This window comes from Aspergillus alliaceus (assembly GCF_009176365.1).
Source record: "Aspergillus alliaceus strain CBS 536.65 unplaced genomic scaffold BDW43scaffold_42, whole genome shotgun sequence".
Classification (NCBI taxonomy): domain Eukaryota; kingdom Fungi; phylum Ascomycota; class Eurotiomycetes; order Eurotiales; family Aspergillaceae; genus Aspergillus; species Aspergillus alliaceus.
This window is the reverse complement of record NW_022474725.1, coordinates 1-19574: the sequence shown is the minus strand read 5'-3', so window position 1 is coordinate 19574 and position 19574 is coordinate 1. Positions and strand designations below refer to the sequence as shown.

The following is a 19574-nucleotide window of genomic DNA, read 5'->3' as shown; positions in this document are numbered from 1 at the left end:
ATACCACGTCTACGCTCATTTGTTATCATCTCTTGTCCTTTATGTTGATCAAAAACAAATAGTAGCAGACCGAAGATCCTGACGCAATCTCTTCATTCCCCTTTCCCCATAACCATACACCACGCCTATCTGATTCATTAGGGGGCCCCATCTACCCTGTTCCCACTGTCACCTGAAGCTATGGAAGTCTTGGGACATGCCATGACAGAAGCTCCAGTTGCCCACTAGCTACCATAGTCTGAATGTCCGATAGGCGGAAAGATGGAGATACCTTTTTATTCTATTCCCAGACTATTGAAGTCGGGGACTGGGGCCTCTATGGAGTACTTGACAGGACGGAGTGGAAACCCGTTTCCCTTACGGACGTCGTTGTCCAGTAGACAACTACCTATTGTTTAGCATATATCATCGTGACCTTGGTTAAATTGTTTAATTTAAAGTGTGCTATTTTTGGAGCGGTTATTTCGGGTATTATAGTTCGGCATTTGCTTCATTTTCATTTTCATTTTGCCTTGGTTCTGGTCCCTGCTTTTTTTTTTTTTTTTGGTATATTTATTTTTATCTATTTTATCACATCTTATTTATTTGAATTTTATCCTTTAGAGTGATGCTGGCAGACTTTGTCGGTTTTGGCTGGTAGTTGGTTTGGAGGGTTGTGTAGCTTCTACATCCATTGACTAATCATTTCCCTGATGAGATACTCGTCGTGTAGTATTAATGGACCTACGATCTGGTAGTTATCAAGGTAAGCCACTACCGCCAATATGTCTTCGCGATCGAATTAATATAATCGATCCCCTCCTTCCGCCACGTGTCCGGCTCCATATAGCTCGTGGCATTCGCGTCGAACACCAGATCGACCGGCTGGGTCGCCCCATACGCCTGCCAGCGAACCTCTCTATCCTTGATGCCCGAATTTGGGTCTAAGTCGTGGATGAAAGACGCCCACATGCTCGCCATCAGCGTGCTTAGCTGGCTGTACGACTCGGGCATCCCCTCGAACGGCTTCCCGTCATGATACCCAAGCCCCTTGATGTTGTTGAACACGAAGGCCACTTCCTCAAAATGGCCGGCACCGGAGAGATACGGAACGTCCGCCCCGCGCATGTTGAATCGGTAGCAATAGGCTGGGGTTGCGGCCTTCGTCCAGGCTTCGCATTGTCGTCGTCGGTTCGCATGCATTATGTAGTCCCCTGCGTAGGCGGATGTCCGGCGCCACTGGTAACCCTTCGACGGTACTCGTTGGGCGCCGAGAAACTCCGGAATTCCCAGTGATGGGTCGTCCGGGTAGAGATCGAGGATCCGGTTTGCTGCTGATGGCGGGAGACTGAAGCCGGATGTTCCGTCTGGTGGTGTGGAAATTAGTACGCACAGTACGAAGAGAAGAAATCTCTACAGTAACCAACCTGTGAGATATTCGTAGAATTGCGCTGTCGAATTGATCCCCGTGGGGCCAAAGCTAGTCCCCTCGTCGGTATTGGTGCCTGCAAGGATTGGCACCTTGACGAACTCATGCCTTTCCAGTTGGTCACTTCCCGGGCCTCTGACTAGATCCTGGTCAACCGCAGGCCTGAAGAAATACGCTGGATTGCCATCGGTGCCGTTGAAAACAGCATTCAGTTCCTCAAATGGAACCTCGCGCAAACATTGCAGTGTATCGTTGGCGTTAGAGCAGCCGACCTTCGCCACCACTTCATCATACATTGCCTGATAGCCGGTGTCGTTCACTGGATTGGCCGCTATCGATCCTCCCGATTCCATAATAGCTCCGCGGAAGAGACCGTCATCTCTGCCACCGTATGCGATAAGATGGGTCCCAACGGACATTGCCCCTGCGGACTCTCCCCATATCGTGACCTTGTCTGGATCGCCTCCGAAGGCCTGGATGTTTTCTTTGATCCACTGGAGGGCCATTCTCTGATCCCTGAGACCGAGATTAGTGTTTCCGCTACGGGTGACTTCACTCGAACTCAAGAAGCCCCATGCAGAGAGGCGATAGTTCAAGGACACAGCGATGAATGGTTTGCCTGTAGGGCTTAGTATCTGTCCTACCACTCAATCGTAAGAGACTTACCGATCCTGTAAGAGTTCGCCACAATAGCAGACATGTTATACCGCTCGTCAGATCCAGAACCCATATAGTATCCGCCACCGTGAATCCAAACCCCAACAGGGAGATTGGCAGCCTCATTCGCAGATGATCCTCGAATAACGTTCAAAGTAAGACACGCTTCGGACATCGCGTACCAGATCGAATCTGACTATATTCTTGCGTTAGCTTGCCGACCTTCGATGTCCGAAATCGACGGGATAGAAGCATGGCTTACACCATATCCCACACAAATATCGGAATATTCCTTTGCATTGCGCGCTCCATCCCAGCTTTCGTTCAACGGTTGCGGCACTGTAAACCGCAGATCACCAACTGGCTGCTGCGCATACGGCATACCCAGGAAGAAGTCCTGCTGGTAGTGGTCATTCCTCGCCCCGACATATGTGCCATTGCGGACGCGGGCTGTTGGGCCCGTTATATTGCTGTGGGACGCATTACTAGCCACCCACAGCATAGACAGGCTGATAATTGATTTGAGCATCTTGAACGGCTTCCAACACACAAGAACTCATGACCGTGTCAACTCGCGCCTCGCCGCAACAACACCCCCATACTCTTTATATGACAGGCCATCGGTTGCGGGGTACTGAAGCCCCCATATGGGGCCTTTGTAACTCAAACAAGAAGGATGAAGGGTCGCGCAATACCACATTGTGGGGGTGGAGTCTTATGACGCAGTGTGATCCGGGGTAACCGGGGTTATAGAAATGCGAGTGAACCTCAGGATTCAATGAATGGTCAACCGGGTAAACAGTATTTCCCCTTGTAGAAAAGATTGTCGGCTGCCGAGTTGGTTGTGGGGGGGCTATTCGTGGGGCTTTGATGAGGGAGTGGGATCTCTTGTAGTTATATAGGGGCCGGTTGAACGCATGTCCCGAAGATTTGCCGGTGTTGTCTGAGATTTTTAGTATGCCTTTTACCCGTCTTACCTTTGCGTCTATACTAGAGTAACTGAATTGATTGGCCACGAGACGGACCAGTTGTGCGTACAAGGAATGCTTTTTTTCATAATGAACGATGGCAGAAGGAAAATGCTGTGGCTGATATGTCAGACTGTAGATAGTGTACGGAATTCCTATAAATTGGCCTATTCTAGCTGTATCTCCAAGTATTCCAGCGGTGAGACAAGATGATAACCATTAAATAAAATAACCCGTCACATGCTATGGCTGGCTTGTTGCACAGGATTCAACAAATGGAGCCGTTATACTACAATGCCCAGGAGTTTCACAGAGGAGGCCACATATAGTGCAGTTTATCTAGGCAAATCTGAATGCATGATCCGTCAGTCAGGCGAGGAAAGGGTGGCAGTCATCAAAGGGATCCTACGACTATGCTAAGCTTAGTATAAACAGAGATTGCCCACTGTTTAAAACCCCATGGGAATCGGTTCTATCGTAAAATGGCATTTCTGGCGTCGTGGGTGGCACAACGCACCAGCTAAAAGGGGACATCATGTGGTCCTGACATGCATCGGCTGTGAGAGCTGTCCCGGTGAAGTAGAGTCATACTAATCCGAGGGTTTGTAGCACTTCTTGCTTATCCAATTTGGGGGGTTGCTTGAAAACCTGTTCCAATGGGATCTCCAATACAAGGCTGGTAGGTTGTATGATAAAAAGAGGTTCATGTCCCCACTGACTCATCTTTTTCAGCCCAGCATAAATGCAAGAAAAGCCTGTGATGCAAGGATGTCTAATGGTTTAACCGGAAAAAGCGCAAGGGCTATCGAGCAACTCCCAGCTCATATTAAGTCATTCGACGCCAATTTAGCCTTATTGCACAAGTCCACCATGCGACTGTTGGTATCCCAGAGTTCAGAGAGTCGACACGAGAATAGGGCAAGATACTTGTATATCTACCCTCGCACCATATATTCGTTGTTTAACCGCATCAACAAAATGCGGTGGAGACCATCGCTTGAACGTCTTCCCCAAGCACCGGCCTTGCCACCACCTCCAGAAGAGGAAGACCCCATCATCGCTGTCGCGTAAGGATTCCTTGCTGCATTGACTTCCAAGTCACCGGCCGACTTTGAGAAGTACTGCATCCGAGCAGGAGGGATGGCCCTTTGGCCACCACCACCCACGCTGTCTCGTTTTTGTACAATTGGTGTCTTCCTGGAGCAGATTGCAAAGGTGCTAGATAAAATCGACGAGCGGATCTGGAACCCTGAGGTGAAATTGTACGAATTAGGCAATCTGGCTGCCGTGTGGGCGCCATTCAGGTCAAAGATCAACGGCGTTGTGAACCACGTGGGCGTTGAGCTTTTCGTGCTCCATAAGCTCAATGGAGAATGGAAGGTGACCAGGTTAGCTGAAGAGGAAGATCATTCATTGCCATGAGCGGAACATGGTTATATATTGGGGTTTCCAATGAGAGCTCTGAGGAGCAAAATAGCAAGGCAATAAACAATAACAGGCTGGATGCAATGTGGACACATAAAACAAGAAGATCTAAGTCGTGAATTAGAACATGAAAACAAAACAATGCTATCTACTATCCGAGTTAGAATTTTCAGGTCTATATGCAGACAGACTTTTTTATCTTATTACTTCTTGCCCCTGAGAAGCTCCCATCCAACGCTCCCGCCTTTCCCTTCCTTCACGGACATTTCCTCAACCGCCTTCACGAGGTCATAGCATATCTCTTCAGAGACTACGCTATCATGCTTATATGCAGGATGCGAAGCAACGAATTCTCGGATCCATCGAGCTCCAGTCCAGAGAGTTCCGTTCGCCCGTTTGCGAATCAAATCCAAATAAGTTGCCAGGAAGCAGCGCGTTTCAACGTCTACATTAACACTGTTTAAGTACGACTCAACAAGGGGAATCAGTCCAGGGAACAACCCGTTAGCAGAGCCGTTGACGATGTCCGCAATTGTCATGAGCTCGAATTCCGACTCTACTGGGCTAAGTGGAGGTGATGGGGGTGGCGTGTTAACAGCGGAAGACGTGGTCGATGACACTTCACTGTTACTAGAAGACTGAAGATGTGATCTGCGGGCACGGGGAGAGAAGGGGTCCTTGCGGAAGTAGAACTTTCGGTCCAGAACTGCATTTCGCGCATGCGCCGTTTCCATGTTCTCAGTCGTTCGTTGGATAGGAATGTAGAAATTCAGATCGAAACTCAGGATCGCGCGAGTGACAAGCACGATAAAGATACTAAATGCAGCATTCTCGAAATCGGTCATTTGAATTTCCATTGAGCGAAATTCGACTCGCCAACCGATATCGTCCTTTTCTGGTGGTGGAGGTTTGAAGCGCATGTGTTGCCAATTTGTCGATTGCAGGTTCTCGAAGTGGTCTGCCTTATTTAGATCAAGCTCTTCAAGGTCCTCTGAGAAAATGACCAATGGGTCCCGTATGAAGAGATGCGCGAAATGCGTGGCCAAAAGCTCGTCCATGCCGCCTTCAATCAAGCGCTTCTTGATGTCTTCGTCTACAATCAAATCAGGATCTAGGTATTCCTTGCGTAGTCTAGGATCCTGTGAAAGGTAAGTCGAATTTGAGGCGTATCTGGACTTAGGTATCCTCCACCTATCGTTCTTTAGGGGCTGTTTCATTTCATGTGTTAATTCTGGGTTAGTGACCTCTGGAAGGAGAAACTCACAGCTTCACCAAGTTCTTCGCGTGTCCTGTCATCTACAGCGTTTCCAATTTGATTCCACCGAACGTCAGTGTCGACGAGGAAGCCCTTATAAATAGGGGTTGCGGCTGTGAGTGCAAGAAGGATGGGCCCCAGCGGACTCAGTTGGTCATATAACTTTCTCCCTTCTGTCATATTCTTTGCCTGGAAGGTAATCTGAAGACAGCAACTGCCCATGCCAAAAGCCATGGCGTCCATATACACATGCCCTTCCTTAGCTGCTCCGTTCCTGACATCATCATCTTCAGGCCAGTTATGGAGATCATAATCCACCGTTGGGTCATTGAAAGGGACGGGGGTGTTTGTGTCCTTGAAGACTGGTACGTTCAGCTCGACCTTCCGTCCCCGCCTCGACCGTATGTTAGCAGCCAGCGTCGGAAACCTGATGTGCGGATTCGCGATCTCATCCGGAACAAATTGAGACCGGAGTGCAGCCCCTGATGGGGGGTAGTAGGGTTGAATGTAATCATCCTTCGTACCCAAACGGGGGAACGTCGTAAGAGTGATAGGATACTCATTGGCAGCCATGTGAGTCTTCGCCACCTCGCGCCTGGGGGTCCCAGGTTAGATTAGGACAGTATTTGTTGGCCAGATAAACATACCTCCATTTCATGTTGGACTCTACCTTCAATAGATCCTTGAAGTCAATTCCCCAGGGCCGTCCTGGAGTAGCCTCCAGCATGAAGCGCCCAAACTCCGGGTGAAAGTGAGGGGGGTCCTCTCCATCACTAGGTATCGTCAGAAAATCTCCCCAGACTTTGTATATCTAACCAGTTTGTCTCACTGCTCCTTGTTCTGTATGCTGCTAGAGCCTCCCGATTTCCAATTGGCTTCGTCTTCAGCCAGAGACTTAAGGATCTCAGCTTGAGCGAGAGATAGTCGGGCCTTTTTCGCCTCATCATCGACGGCTACAACGAGATACTCAACCTGAGCAAGAGGTCAAGAAGTTAGTTGCGAACTTAACGATCTTATTAACATAGGAGCCTCACCTCATCGCCCCAGAGGAGGGCATCCCGTTCTTTTCCTTTCGCTCGGCGCCAATTGGCAAGCAATTGCTGGTGCGCATCAGCTGAATGCTAGACCATGAATAGCGAGCGGGATCAGACGACAGAGACATACCTCGATACCCCACCTGCGTACCTGATCCGCCTGTTTCTTCGCCTCGGACCAATCGAGCGCAGTTCCCAGTGCCCTAAAAGGACATTCTATGTCAGTTCTGGAAAGCCACCAATAGGTATGGTAGTAGTGATCTCGACGTACAGCAGACCCATGTTATTGTAACCAGTACACAGATTCAAAGACCAAAGAGCCTTGTGTAATAAGGCAAGCCCCGGATCGGGCAATCTCAAAGCCCCACGAAGATGGAGGGAAACAGCAGATCAAGCGCCAGAGCCCGCACGCTCAGAGACGAAAAAAAATTAGAAGAACACCAGAACCAGGCAAACCTGACGCCCCGGAATACTATACGTACAGCATTAAGAACAGTAGGGACAAACAATGGAAGCAAAGGGGAGGGGAAGTCATGTTCGGATTAGTATTGTCACCTTTATGCTGATTTTCCCGCCGACATCTCGGAGACGGTTGCGGTGATTGGATAGGGGAGTGAACTTTTCCCAATAGTGGGGGTCCCAAGCGGGGCATTATCGCTGATAACGCCGGAATTTACGAGACAGTGATTGATTGATTTCTAAGCAGTTCCGACGGAGGGTCATGTGATTTACGTCGAACATAATAAGTACACTATTAGTACAAGATATATAACCTTAGAAAACATTTCGGATTTTAGCAATGTTCCCGCTGGGCACCAGTCATAGATGTACGTCTAGAAAGAGAGTGAAAATGGTGATTCTGGTGGTGGGTGGCTCGCGACTCACGATGGCAAATATGCTGATAAAACGCTCTTCATTGGACTTTCAATTCCATCACCATTTACGGCTAGTAGCTGATGATCATGAAATATTTCCCGATAATATCCTGGTAGGAATACGGAATCACAAATGAGACAGTCAGCAATGAAAGCTACATAATGATACAGCCCAGGCAGTCTCAATGCAGGGCAGCTGACAAATCCAGATGCTCTCCCAGCTGACGCATTTCTCAAGCGGTTTTATGCATATGGGATAGGGATTGTTCCAAAGGACAGGAACACTGTGTCCACATCGCCTTAAGATATTACCGCGTCATGGGGTACAGACAAGATACCAACCTTGGAAGCCCGGGATACAAAGGTGTGGTATCAGCATGCTGAATCTCAATCCAAACGCCAAAGTCGGTGCATGATCAATCAATCTGAGAACTCTATGTACATAACCTGCTGCTTCTTCCGTTTCAAATGCATAAGTCGATGTGTTTGGTATCAATTGCTCCGGGCACCGTCCTTAGCAGCTCGCAGTTCGTCCATCTTGGCAACGCGCTTCTTGAATTCTTCGTACTGGCACTTCTCATAGCTGTGTCTTTCATCCTAGAGTAAACATGGAGCATTAGTCACATGCGACATGCACATCGACGCAGGAACATCATGGTGGAGCGAGGGGGGCAATGACATACCTCGCATTTCCAAGGGAGATAGTACTCCTGCTGCCGGCACCGGTTCAATGGGATCAGAAGGTGTGCACAAGAGTCCCGGTATTGAAGAGGAAGACGAGCATCGGACATCTCCTGGCGGGTGGCTAATATGGAATGTCAGTACTTGGCCCAGGCGATGATGATATATTAATCTTGCGCTTGAGCCCGGGGCCAATGGCATTAAAAACATACCGGGAGTATCCACCAACCCAACAGCACTCTTAACCGACTCGGCAACGGTCATTTTGGTATGAGAAAGTGGCGTAGATTGAGGTCCTTCTAGAGATAGGCGACAGAGCAGTGAGGTTTGCAGCTATCCCGAAGTGTTGTTCCTTCCGGTTATGGTCATGTGACATCACGTGTACTTTACTCCGCAACGGGTATGGTGGATTCAATTCCACTTTACGCGGACGCGTCTTCTAACTAAACCACCGCGTTTTTCTAGGATGCCTGGACGATACTGCAGTGGCTGATACGGTTTGTAACTTCAATTTATGTTATATGTGATGTTTTCAGATTCAACGCTTGTGTATTATACTCGGTCCTTGAAAGAAGGTGAATTCAGGCTCTTGAATTCCCCGTGAGAAGTGACCGCGCTGAATTCCTCCTTCAATTGTCCTGTCCGGGAGCCAACCGAATTAAAGTCGGCCAACGAAGTCGCACATCATGGCGGGGGTGGATTTTTCAAATATTTACTCTGCTACGTATAGTAGTGTAAGTTTTTTTTTTTTCTTCTTTCTTTTTTTTCCCCTTCTTTTGTGTCTGCCTTTCACTTCCTACGTCGATTCACTCCATCCAGTGCACAAACTTGGCCGCTTGGGTGACCTCTCTAATATCTTTGATTAGGTCCCGGTCATTGAGTTAAAAATCGATAGCGACAGTGTTATGCGAAGACGGGGTGATGATTGGATTAATGCGACACATATCCTCAAAGTGGCTGGGTTTGACAAGCCGGCAAGAACCCGTATCCTCGAGCGTGAGGTCCAGAAAGGGGTTCATGAGAAGGTACAAGGTGGTTATGGTAAATATCAAGGTAAAGAAAGTCTAGATTTAACAATTTGGCTACGATGATTGTCCTACTAAAGCGAGAAATAGGGACATGGATTCCACTTGCAGAAGGCCGGTTGCTCGCCGAGCGCAACAATATCATCGATAAATTACGACCGATTTTCGACTACGTAGCTGGAGATCGCAGCCCGCCGCCTGCTCCGAAACATACGTCGGCCGCGTCGAAGCCACGAGCTCAAAAGAATGCGGCTGCAAACCGGCGGGTCGTACATGAGGAGGTTTTCAGCGCAGTGAAGCCGCATCGCAGCATGGGGCCGCCCAGTTTTACTCACGATCAATATGATATGAATCCTGGGTTCGACGAAGATGAATCGATTGAGCAGGCAACCCTTGAATCTTCCTCCATGGTCGCAGATGAGGAGATGATGCACATACCTCAGAATGGTAACTACACGCGAAAGCGTAAGCGTGGTATGAATGAGGTAACTGCGATGTCAATTAGCGAACAGGAACATATACTTTACGGAGATCAGCTTTTGGACTACTTCATGACTGTAGGAGATGCTCCGGAAGCAACCCGAATTCCTCCACCGGAACCTCCAACCAATTTCCAGGTGGATCGTTCAATAGATGATTCAGGGAACACCGCTCTTCATTGGGCTTGCGCGATGGGTGATTTGGAGATAGTAAAAGATTTGCTGCGGAGGGGGGCCGACGTGAAAACACTCTCAATACACGAAGAAACACCACTTGTGCGTGCTGTTCTATTTACAAATAATTATGAAAAAAGGACTTTCCCGCCGTTGTTGGACCTACTCTTGGACACAGTATCGTTCAGAGACTGGTTTGGTGCCACCATATTTCATCACATAGCAGAAACCACCAGGAGCAAAGGGAAATGGAAAAGCTCGCGGTACTACTGTGAAGTTTTGCTCGACAAGTTACGCATCACTTGCACGTCAGAGGAGATCGACGTGTTACTATCCTGTCAAGACTCGAATGGAGATACGGCTGCTTTGGTTGCTGCTCGAAACGGTGCGTTTCGTTTGGTGCAGTTGCTCCTCACGCACTGCTCGCGCGCTGGGGACTTGGTGAATAAGAAAGGCGAAACAGCTGCCAGTATTTCTCAACGCGCGAACCAATCTGACCGACAAATCCCTCCGCCGCCTTCCTCCATCACGATGGGTAATGACCATATTGATGTTGAAATTACTGGCACGGTTCATAGCGATCATCAATCTGTTGCCCCACCGCATGATCCCCCCCCTTCAACTTCTGCACTACTCGCTAAGATTGGCGTGATTATGGCCGAGGCAAACAAGAAGCTTGCAGTCAGCTACGGCAGCTCAAAGGCCAACCAACAAGACCCGGATGACGTTGCAAACCCGGAAGCACTATATGAACAGTTAGAGCTAGATCGACAGAAGATTCAACAACAGACGGCAGACTTGGTGGCGAAGGAAGCCAAGGAAGATCATGCTGACGCCCAGTTCAAGCGTTATGAACGGTTGAGAAGTGGCTACGAATCGCTCTTGGAACAGATCCAACAAGCCCGTCTAAGAGAACGAATCGCATCGTCGACATTGCCTACTGATGAGGACCCGAGCGCACCGTCAACCGATCAGGACGGGTTGCTTACTATCTATCAGTTAGCCCAACAGCTATGCTCAGCGCAAAAAGCACGGCGTGCCGCTGTCAAAGATCTCGCCCAGCAAACGGCAGATGCAGGTGTAAGCACCAAGTTCGATGTTCATCGGAAGCTTGTGTCACTTGCTACTGGGCTTAAAGAAGAAGAACTCGACCCCATGGCCGCTGAACTGGCAGAGACCTTAGAGTTTGACCGAATAAATGGGAAAGGCGGAGGGGGAGAGTCGCCAGAGCCAGAACACCAGGGGTCGGCAAACTTTCCTCTCACTGGACCTGCAGTGTCGGTCGATGCCTAGGACATGAAGGGATCTATTCCCCGATAAACCACGCTTACTAGATCGATTTGGTTGTGAGCGTATCTGTTTTGCTGTATCTGTTAAGGGCTGGATATGATGTTTTACGCATTTTCTCATTCCGCAGAGAATTACGTTTCTCTACTCTATGTGTTATTTTTCTTATCTACATGGACACGTCGCTCCTTACGAATTCGTGGTTTTTTTCCTTTTTCTGTGTTTGTCCCTTGTTCACTATTCATTAGCTTCTGGCGGGGACTGAGAGACTGTCTTGCCAGCAGATACCCAATTGTCTTTTTTGTCCCTTTTGGAGACATCCAATGTGTTTATTGCACTTGTTTGCTGAATTACCTGGTGTATGTATCTATTATTCAAACATGGCACAATGGCAAACCGGACCATACATACAGGAAGAACCTAATAAGAGCACTCAATCTTGAGGCCGGTGATATTATTGCAATAGATAGATGAGGTATGTACACACGGAAATCAATGCCATGGTATGAATGTATATGATTGATGTTCACTCGGTAGTGGAGTAAGTATAGTCGATACTAATAGAGACGGAGTACAGTACGTATTACCAACCCCACTCTGTGCATTGTCTGGTGACAAGAACTAAGCATGTATATCGAACAATCAGTAGCTCCGTAGCTCCAAAACATCCTCATGAACCTGTTTTTTTCTTCCATGCAGATCTAGTGCGTGAGCACAGATCCTCTCATTGCTACCTCAGCACATCCATCATTCCATCCACCGAAAACAATTGGCTCGATCTGGCCATGTAGCCCATAGCGCATATCGAACTGGAGCAACACCAGTCAGGGGCAATGGGTGGGCACATCTATCTGCAATGGAAGCGGTTGGCTGGCGGCGAGGGAGGCCACGTTGAAAGGCGCTAGGCCGGGATGATCCAGGGATAAGTGGGTAAGGAGACTAGTGTTGAGCCAATAGGGGATCGGGCTATGGGTGTCACTGTCAGGCTACAGAGACGATTCTGGTGGTGGATTGGCTAGTCATAGCGGCTGATGCGATGTCTTGTGTTCCATGATAGCGGATTAAGCGGGAGATGGGTTAATTAAACCAGGGACTGCCCTTACGGCATTTGGTAGTAGTAGGTCGATAAAGTCCTTATCTCGAAGTACCTACTGTTGTACATTATACCTATATGGAAACGGTCCCAAATCCGATTCGATTCGAGACAATCCACTCCGAGAAACCCAACGGAAGAAATTTGATAGATAGATGGAAAGGAAGGGGGATGGATGGTGAACCGGAGGACCATCATGGTTCTATTGGCCATTATTTCAGGCACCACATCGGAACGGCTAAACCCCAAATGAAAGGGCAAGTGATTGGAACCTGAGGAAACAATGGCTATCAATCAATCCATTCTGAGCATCACCCAACTTCCACTTCCCCATGGCCTAGTCCCCTCTGGGTCTAGCGAGTCCCTCAAGCGAGCCAGTCAGGATGCAGATGTCAGCAGTGGCCAACCTGGAATTCATCATTGATGCCGATTTACAGTAAGAGTATTATTAGCACCTTAATTCTTCGGTCTTACAAGTCTTAGCAATAGTTCTTCGTTTTTAACCTCGTTCTCTCTCTCTTTTCTCCCCTCTTCGTTCACTCACCCTGCTTCTTTCTTCCTTTTCCTGCTTTCTCTCTCATTCCTTCTTTCCTCCCTCTCCGGTTCCTTTTCTCTGAGTCGGCTTTCTTCGACCTCGCCTCAGCCCCATCGTCTCTTCTTCACCTTCTCCCCTTTTGAGTTCCTTCAACCTAATCTCTCTTATTCTCTTCTTTTCCATCCGCGGTCCTTTCATTATATTGCAGACTTACTCTTCTATTTGGCCTGGAAAAGTTATATTTTAATCCTAAAGGTGAATTGGAAGTTTCTTGGGACCCTCTGGCCTGACCTTTGACGGTCCAAGCGCGGGTAGACGAAGGAAAAAGCGCGAAAAAAAGGAAAAAGAAAAAAAGGAAAAAAAAGGCGACCCAACGCGCGCCAAACAGCCGAACGGACCAATTCATCACCACCTATTATCCTTCTCTCTTCTCTTCCTTCCCCTTCTCCACGATCGATTTACCGGGAATTCCTGGGTGGAACTAAAAAGACAAAAAAAAGGCAAACAAGCCACAGAAAATTAGAAAGGGGAAAGGAACGAAAAAAAAAAAGGCCAAGAGAGAGAATAAATAAAAGTCCCATTTGACATCCCTTACTTCACTGGAGCGGCTCTGTTCTCATTTCCCGTTATTCGTCTCAACGGTCAACCTTCGTGCTTCTCGAGTCCTCCTCTTACATTTCGTGTCGAGCATCCTTTCGGTCGGGAGCTGCAGAGCACCTCCCACCTCATTTTATTTATCTTCGTCTTTAATTACAAGAGACTATTATCTTTGTCTCTCTCGACTTGCTTGCCTCGGTCCTTGACGTCCGGTCGCGTCTTGTCATCCATCACTTCCACCATCGGATCTCCTTTTGGCAACTGCAACGCACGCTCTGCCTTAACCTCCAGGTCTATCATTCCCTGTACACCGGAGTTAATCGTTCATTGTTTTAATTTTTCTTCCTCGCCCCCGCTTTGAGGTACCCTTCATTCTCATCGCATATTTCTCGGGTATGTCGAATCTCATATCGGTAGCGCTCACGATCTGCTGACTTTGTCAAGTCTATAGGGCTCGCGACGGCAGTCTCGACGTTTTGCATAATAGACACGATTTATTGGTGTCAATACAACCCTCGAGTGTTTCATTTTTACCTCCGTCTCGTAATAACTTAATACCCGGGGTTCCCCTCGTTGGTCGACTACAGAGTACTCTCGGTTCACTACGACTCATTGTTTTACGCGTTGCACTTATCTGTCCTCGAGTTTTTCTTCCTTTATACTAGTTACGAGTATGGACACTGGCGGTCTTGCTCAGATGACTTACAACCCCTCTTTCGATAACGGAAGCTCGCTTGGGGCCCCGAGCTCGGGTTTTGGGTCTCGGAGAAAGGGCCCTAATGTGAAGCGTTTGAGCGTGCCTCCGCACATCTCCACCATCGATGAATCGCAACCATCAGCGCCCATTCCCACTCCACGTACCAGCCGTTCGCATCTTCTGGCAGGATTAAGGACTGCTCCAAAGTCGGCCACGGTACCTTCGGCTTCCGCCCGCCAACAGCACCTGGGCGTGCAGGGTGATCGATATGGAAACATGTCGAACCGCACTGCTGAACGTGTTCCACAAACTGCCATGGGAACTGGGTTCCCTCGACACTCGTTGGCTCTCAATCAGGGTTTGGACATGAACACCGGTCGTCCCGTGTACACTCTGCCGGAGCAGGTGCTCGCACCTCCAGCTATTGACATCGCCAACGATATGCCCATTGATGATAGCCTGTACGCGGAATTGATGTCAACAAATCTTTTCCTAGCGGCCCAGCAGCAGCGTCTGCAACAACAACTGATTAGCGTCACCGCGGCGGCCCAGCAGTTCCAGGGTCTCAACCTTGGAATGCCAATGAACCACCACCAGCAGGAATATTCCTCTCTAAATCTTCCGGGTATGGGCTTTTATCAGCAACAACTCCAGCAGGGTGTACAACCCGTAGTACAGCCGGTACCTGGTCAGCCAGGGCTGTTTTCAGTCTACAACCCCCTCACTGGTCAGCAGAATTACGTCTACGACAACTCCTCCCAGCAGGAGAAGTCACCCCCCTACCAGGAGGAGGAGATACAGCCTCCCACGATGCAGGTACCGGCCTTCCGAGCCGAGGTTTCTCCTCCCCCGGAAACGAAGCAGTTGTCGCAGCCGGCCTCTCCTCCAAGTGCCAGTCCTTCCCCTCCTCAGGAGACTGCTCCCTTGCCTCCTCCGTCCATTAATGCATTCCGCAGAAGCCACAAGAAGAGTTCTTCGTTTAGCCCCGCTGCTAGATTCTCCATTGATACGGCCAAGGCGAACTCGAGCGCCGCCCCTCCTGCCCCCAAAACTGCAGCTCTTTCTCAGACGCCGGCAACAGGAACCTTTGGGCCTGGCCAAAATCGCGCCGGAGAGCACCCTACTAGACAACCTCGGGGCCCACCATCGTTGGAAGAACTTGTCGCCAAGCCGACATCGAACCATGAAGGAAGTAAGAACTTTGCAACCCGGCAGCGTCGTCGCGCGGTCCACAACCTGGTACGGGCAGGCCTCGAACGTCGCGGTGACAACCGCAGCTTCGGATGCCATAGTAGCGGTGGAACCAACACCCCGGCGAGTGAGAAGGAATTCACATTCTCCGATGGCGATGATGCGACCGTTCGCAGTGGCAGTCTCTCAAGTAAACCCAGCTTGGGGAGCCTTCGCGCCGCTGCCAATGGCGCCATTGGATCCGAGAGGAAGGAAAGATCTTCTCGGGATCGGCGGTCGCAGGACAGCCCGTACACGACCACTCCGATCAGTGAAGATAGTGGCTTCTTCGGCGGAAAATTTGCGGATGTTCGCACGGATCAGGTTTCTTCACCCGCAGGAACACCTTCGGTGGCTGCTGTCGTCGCTGGCCAGAAGACAGCAGCGCAGGGTTCAGAAAGGCGCAAGACCCCGATGCTTGTGCTATCTAGCGCCGAAAAGCGCAAGACCCCGATCATGTAACGCGAACATCGTACATAATGTGACTGAGACGTAACGGATGTGCACACTTGGATGATTTTCTGTTTCTATGTTTTCTTTCCTTTTACTTGTTTTGCACTTGGACAGCGGACCAGATCTTCTCTCCTGTTCAAAATGGACGCTCTCATGTGATAGTCGAAATTGCCTCTAATGTTACTTTCCCCGATGTGCTTGGAAACACACAAGCAGCCTTCCACAGCACCAGGCTTGGATGGTAAGGCTCTTCTATTTTTCTGAACTTCTTTCTTGAATCTCTATGTTTGACTCGTCGACCGGCTCTACTTACATCCTCGTCCATTCTTTACAGCTGCCGAATGCGCTGACGAAAATGCGAAATCAATTCTGCGTTGAGTAGTGGAGTCAGGACCTGGCTGCTCCTGCTGCTGACGCGACGGCTTCTTTCCTTTGGTCAGACTGGATCGATCATCTTGTGCCAAAGCGATCACATGTTTCATTCTTTCCGTGTACATCATCTGGCCATGTATGTACAAAGCGTTAGTCATATCAGTTCCCCTTACTCCACAGGCATCTGTATAGGTCCGGGACCCAATCGGATCCAATTCACCTAGACATCGCGTATAGCAAAGGGTAGCGGTTAACAGGTATAGTCATTCTGTAGAGTAGATCCTTCGGTTGAAGGAATAAATGCCGACCCTGAGGCTGCATGAATCTGCATGACTTGCATGTTTTTAACGTAGGGTTAATTACAACCTTAACCGGCGGCTCAGGCCGAATTTTCATCTCCACCTGCAGTCATTGATTGGCCCCCGAAGTAGACGTTACAGTCTTGGGTCTGTATACTAAAGGATGGAGTAGCATGCAATGCATCTTCACGAGAGCACGCAATTTTTCCTCGATATGAGGATTTACTCAACAAAATAGCTAAACGATGGAGGGGGGGAAGTAAAACAAAAAATGCTATATCTACCTTGTGTCCATGTCCAGAAAGTTCTTCTCAGTTTTACAACTGTATTCCCAACTACACCATGGTCGAACAACTACCATCAAAGTCGGTGTCATCCACCGATAAAACGGCAGAAAGCGAGGTAAAACGAACATGGTATCACTCAACCCTCTTCAATGCCTTCATTATCGGTGGGGTGGGTTTCATGGCTCCGGGTTTATGGAATGCCATGAGTTCCTTGGGAGCCGGTGGCGCGCAGTCACCGTATTTGATTAATGCTGCCAATGCGTTGGTTTTTGGTCTCAGTATGGTGGACCGTTGACTCTGTTGGCAAAGGTATACGGTGCTGATCTTCGTGGGTTGCTATAGTGGGGTTTCTGTGTCTCTTCGGCGGTCCGATTGCGAATCGAATTGGTTTAAATTGGACGCTGCTTCTGGGTGCAGTTGGGTATCCGATTTACTCGTATGTTCACTTCTTTTTAATTCGACTTTAGAATTTTTAACTAACGGAAGGATGTTGTAGGGCTGCGTTATACACGAATAACCGCTATGTGCGTGTCAGCCTCTATGAAAGTGCTTGCTGGTGGCGGAATGCTAATTTTGAGATTAGGGCAATGTTTGGTTTGTGCTTCTCGGATCGGTAGCATGTGGTTTGTCGTAAGTATCAAATTTCTAGTAGAGAAATGCTTCAGCTTCTTATGCAGGTAACCAGGGCGGGCCTTTTCTGGGCTTCTGAAGGTGCTGTGGCACTGGGCTATCCTGAGCCAACGAAACGAGGCAGATATATGAAGTGAGTGGCTCTATGTGAGGTCCTGGCTTACTATGCAAGGCCATTGACAGTAGATAGTATCTGGCTTTGGTTCCGTACCGGAGGTCCCTTACTGGGTGGTGCAATTGTTCTCGGGCTCAACCAGTATGTTGTCCTGGAAGACAATGATATGTTGAACGGTTCTACTAACTGAGATAAGCTCTGCCGAAGCGAAGAAGAAGGGAAAGGTTGATCCACGTATGTCTAACCAAACCAGGGTGTCCCAATTCTAAATTTTTTTTCTCGCGGACGATTGCTAATAGGTTTATATAGAGACATACCTCATCTTCGTCGCATTGCAGTGCCTCGCTGTTCCTCTGGCGATTTTCCTCTCCCCTCCCGAGAAGGTTCAACGCAGCGATGGCAGCAAAGTGCGGATAGTTCTGCAGGATTCATGGCGTGCTGAGATGCTGCAGCTCTGGAAGCTCTCTCGTCGGAAAGAAGTTGGTTGCTCTTCCGGCCTTAGCTGATAGCCTGTCTAATGTCGACTTAGGTTCTTCTATTGTTGCCAGTTTTCTGGGCAGCCTACTTTAACCAGTACAGCGGAAGTATGGGTTTATAGTACATTTACATCCGCACACACGATCACTAACACTAAAATTTGATAGACTTTACGACTTATTACTTTGGCGTCAGGGCCCGGGCTTTGATTGGGTTTGTCAGTACGTATATGTGTTGCTTTAAAAATCTGGGTATCCAACTTCAGTAGTTAGCGCTTTGTCTAACGCAACTCTAGGTAACTTTGCGAGACTACTATCCTCTGGAATGATAAGTCGTTTCCTAGACTATAGAGGGACCTCAATCAAAAGACGAGTCACCTATAGGTATACCAGGCACTACCAAGCACCAACTAAAACCACACGTCTTACTAATGGATCCTCCAGCTTCTTCTACGTCATCCTCCTGCACATAGCCACCTGGGTCTACGCCTGGGTGATTCAAGAGAAGTACACCGCGAACCCACCATCCTACGACTGGTCCGACAAGGGCTTCACGGAGGGACTCTTTGTTATCCTTCTTTGGGGTGAGTAGCCCCCCCAAATAGGATAAATCAGTTTCCAACCCATCACTAACCTACATAACATCAGAATTTTCTCAGCAAGCACTACAAAACTGGCTCTACTACCTTGTCTCCACAATGACTGACAATATATCAGAACTGGGTAGGTAGGTTCTGGGCCTAGTATGAGTAAAAATCACTAATAGGGATCTTCTAGCTCGGTTCTCCGGTATTCTTCGTGGACAGGAAAGTTTCGCTCAGGCTGTCTCGTTCGGCATCAACACCAGGAATTGGCATGGCGGGAGAGTTCCCCTTGCTGTGAATACGATCTTGCTCGGTATGTCTCTTTCATATCATTTTCTCTTCTTTGGCGGTTCATGATTCGGGGCAAATGTTGACCTGAATGTGCTTACCTAGGTCTCGCTGTCCTGCCAACCTGGTTTGTTGTCAAGGATTATGCTCCTGTTGAGCATGATAAACACGCTGAGGAGATCCAGGATGAAGAGCAAGGAGCCGTACAGCATTCTATTGGTACAGTTTGCGGCGATAAAGATGTAGTAAGGGAAACAGTTGAGGCGAAGTAATGCTTGTGCCTTTTGATGATATCCGTGAAGTATAGATTAGGCCGTATATTGGACATACTGCATAATTTGAGGCATCAAATGAGCAAATGAACGTATGTGACTGCTAACCATAAGTTTAGAAAGTATTGGGAACAGAGTGAAAGTCCTGGTCTGGTGCTGTAACTATAGGGGTAGAATAGTGGGCTCAGGAGCTATAGAGATTTGATATTGGTTGGTATGGGGCAATTCGCTTTGCATTTTGGCTTTAGTTGCGTACGGGTTGGCAACTCGACATTGAACGGGGGATTTCGATCGTAGCTGGAAAGAGAAACGAAAAGGAAGACGATAAAGAGGGGTTGATGGAGAGAACTAAAAAAAAAAAAAAAAAAAAAAAAAAAA

At 48.6% G+C, this 19574-nt stretch overlaps 5 protein-coding genes across 5 annotated transcripts; 3 read left to right on the top strand and 2 right to left on the bottom strand.

Moving 5' to 3' along the window:
- Positions 1–753: 753 nt before the first annotated feature.
- Positions 754–2594, bottom strand: BDW43DRAFT_302363 (Alpha/Beta hydrolase protein; the record flags this gene model as incomplete). The annotated part of the gene is made up of 4 exons (XM_032045225.1): positions 754–1346; positions 1407–2027; positions 2075–2261; positions 2328–2594. The coding sequence occupies 4 exons, from the start codon at positions 2592–2594 to the stop codon at positions 754–756; spliced, it is 1668 nt and encodes a 555-aa protein (XP_031897269.1).
- A 2067-nt stretch (positions 2595–4661) lies between these two features.
- On the bottom strand, positions 4662–8567 carry BDW43DRAFT_302362 (glutamate--cysteine ligase; the record flags this gene model as incomplete). Its single annotated transcript, XM_032045224.1, has 7 exons — positions 4662–5666; positions 5723–6308; positions 6361–6486; positions 6543–6685; positions 6748–6813; positions 6878–6963; positions 8516–8567. The coding sequence occupies 7 exons, from the start codon at positions 8565–8567 to the stop codon at positions 4662–4664; spliced, it is 2064 nt and encodes a 687-aa protein (XP_031897268.1).
- A 38-nt stretch (positions 8568–8605) lies between these two features.
- On the top strand, positions 8606–11847 carry BDW43DRAFT_285376 (putative APSES transcription factor). Its single transcript, XM_032042921.1, has 3 exons — positions 8606–9037; positions 9170–9356; positions 9419–11847. The coding sequence occupies exons 1-3, from the start codon at positions 8990–8992 to the stop codon at positions 11272–11274; spliced, it is 2091 nt and encodes a 696-aa protein (XP_031897267.1). The 5' UTR covers positions 8606–8989; the 3' UTR covers positions 11275–11847.
- A 1664-nt stretch (positions 11848–13511) lies between these two features.
- Positions 13512–16030, top strand: BDW43DRAFT_162767 (uncharacterized protein). The gene has a single exon (XM_032038616.1). It carries the CDS (start codon positions 14167–14169, stop codon positions 15880–15882), a length of 1716 nt encoding a protein of 571 aa, XP_031897266.1. The 5' UTR covers positions 13512–14166; the 3' UTR covers positions 15883–16030.
- A 756-nt stretch (positions 16031–16786) lies between these two features.
- On the top strand, positions 16787–19318 carry BDW43DRAFT_162863 (major facilitator superfamily domain-containing protein). Its single transcript, XM_032038617.1, has 15 exons — positions 16787–17109; positions 17174–17267; positions 17328–17355; positions 17415–17461; positions 17517–17594; positions 17652–17717; positions 17773–17810; positions 17886–18055; positions 18106–18160; positions 18221–18274; positions 18349–18436; positions 18497–18636; positions 18701–18775; positions 18830–18949; positions 19030–19318. The coding sequence occupies exons 1-15, from the start codon at positions 16887–16889 to the stop codon at positions 19194–19196; spliced, it is 1443 nt and encodes a 480-aa protein (XP_031897265.1). The 5' UTR covers positions 16787–16886; the 3' UTR covers positions 19197–19318.
- Positions 19319–19574: the final 256 nt, after the last annotated feature.

Excerpts from the sequence above, each read along its gene's own strand:
- BDW43DRAFT_285376 (XM_032042921.1), top strand. The coding sequence starts at position 8,990 with ATGGCGGGGGTGGATTTTTCAAATATTTACTCTGCTACGTATAGTAGT. Across the intron at positions 9,038-9,169 it reads ACTCTGCTACGTATAGTAGT|GTCCCGGTCATTGAGTTAAA; the intron begins GTAAGTTTTTTT and ends ATCTTTGATTAG. Across the intron at positions 9,357-9,418 it reads TGGTTATGGTAAATATCAAG|GGACATGGATTCCACTTGCA; the intron begins GTAAAGAAAGTC and ends AGCGAGAAATAG.
- BDW43DRAFT_162767 (XM_032038616.1), top strand. The coding sequence starts at position 14,167 with ATGGACACTGGCGGTCTTGCTCAGATGACTTACAACCCCTCTTTCGAT.
- BDW43DRAFT_162863 (XM_032038617.1), top strand. The coding sequence starts at position 16,887 with ATGGTCGAACAACTACCATCAAAGTCGGTGTCATCCACCGATAAAACG. Across the intron at positions 17,811-17,885 it reads GAAGGGAAAGGTTGATCCAC|AGACATACCTCATCTTCGTC; the intron begins GTATGTCTAACC and ends AGGTTTATATAG. Across the intron at positions 18,637-18,700 it reads CTTTGTTATCCTTCTTTGGG|AATTTTCTCAGCAAGCACTA; the intron begins GTGAGTAGCCCC and ends ACATAACATCAG.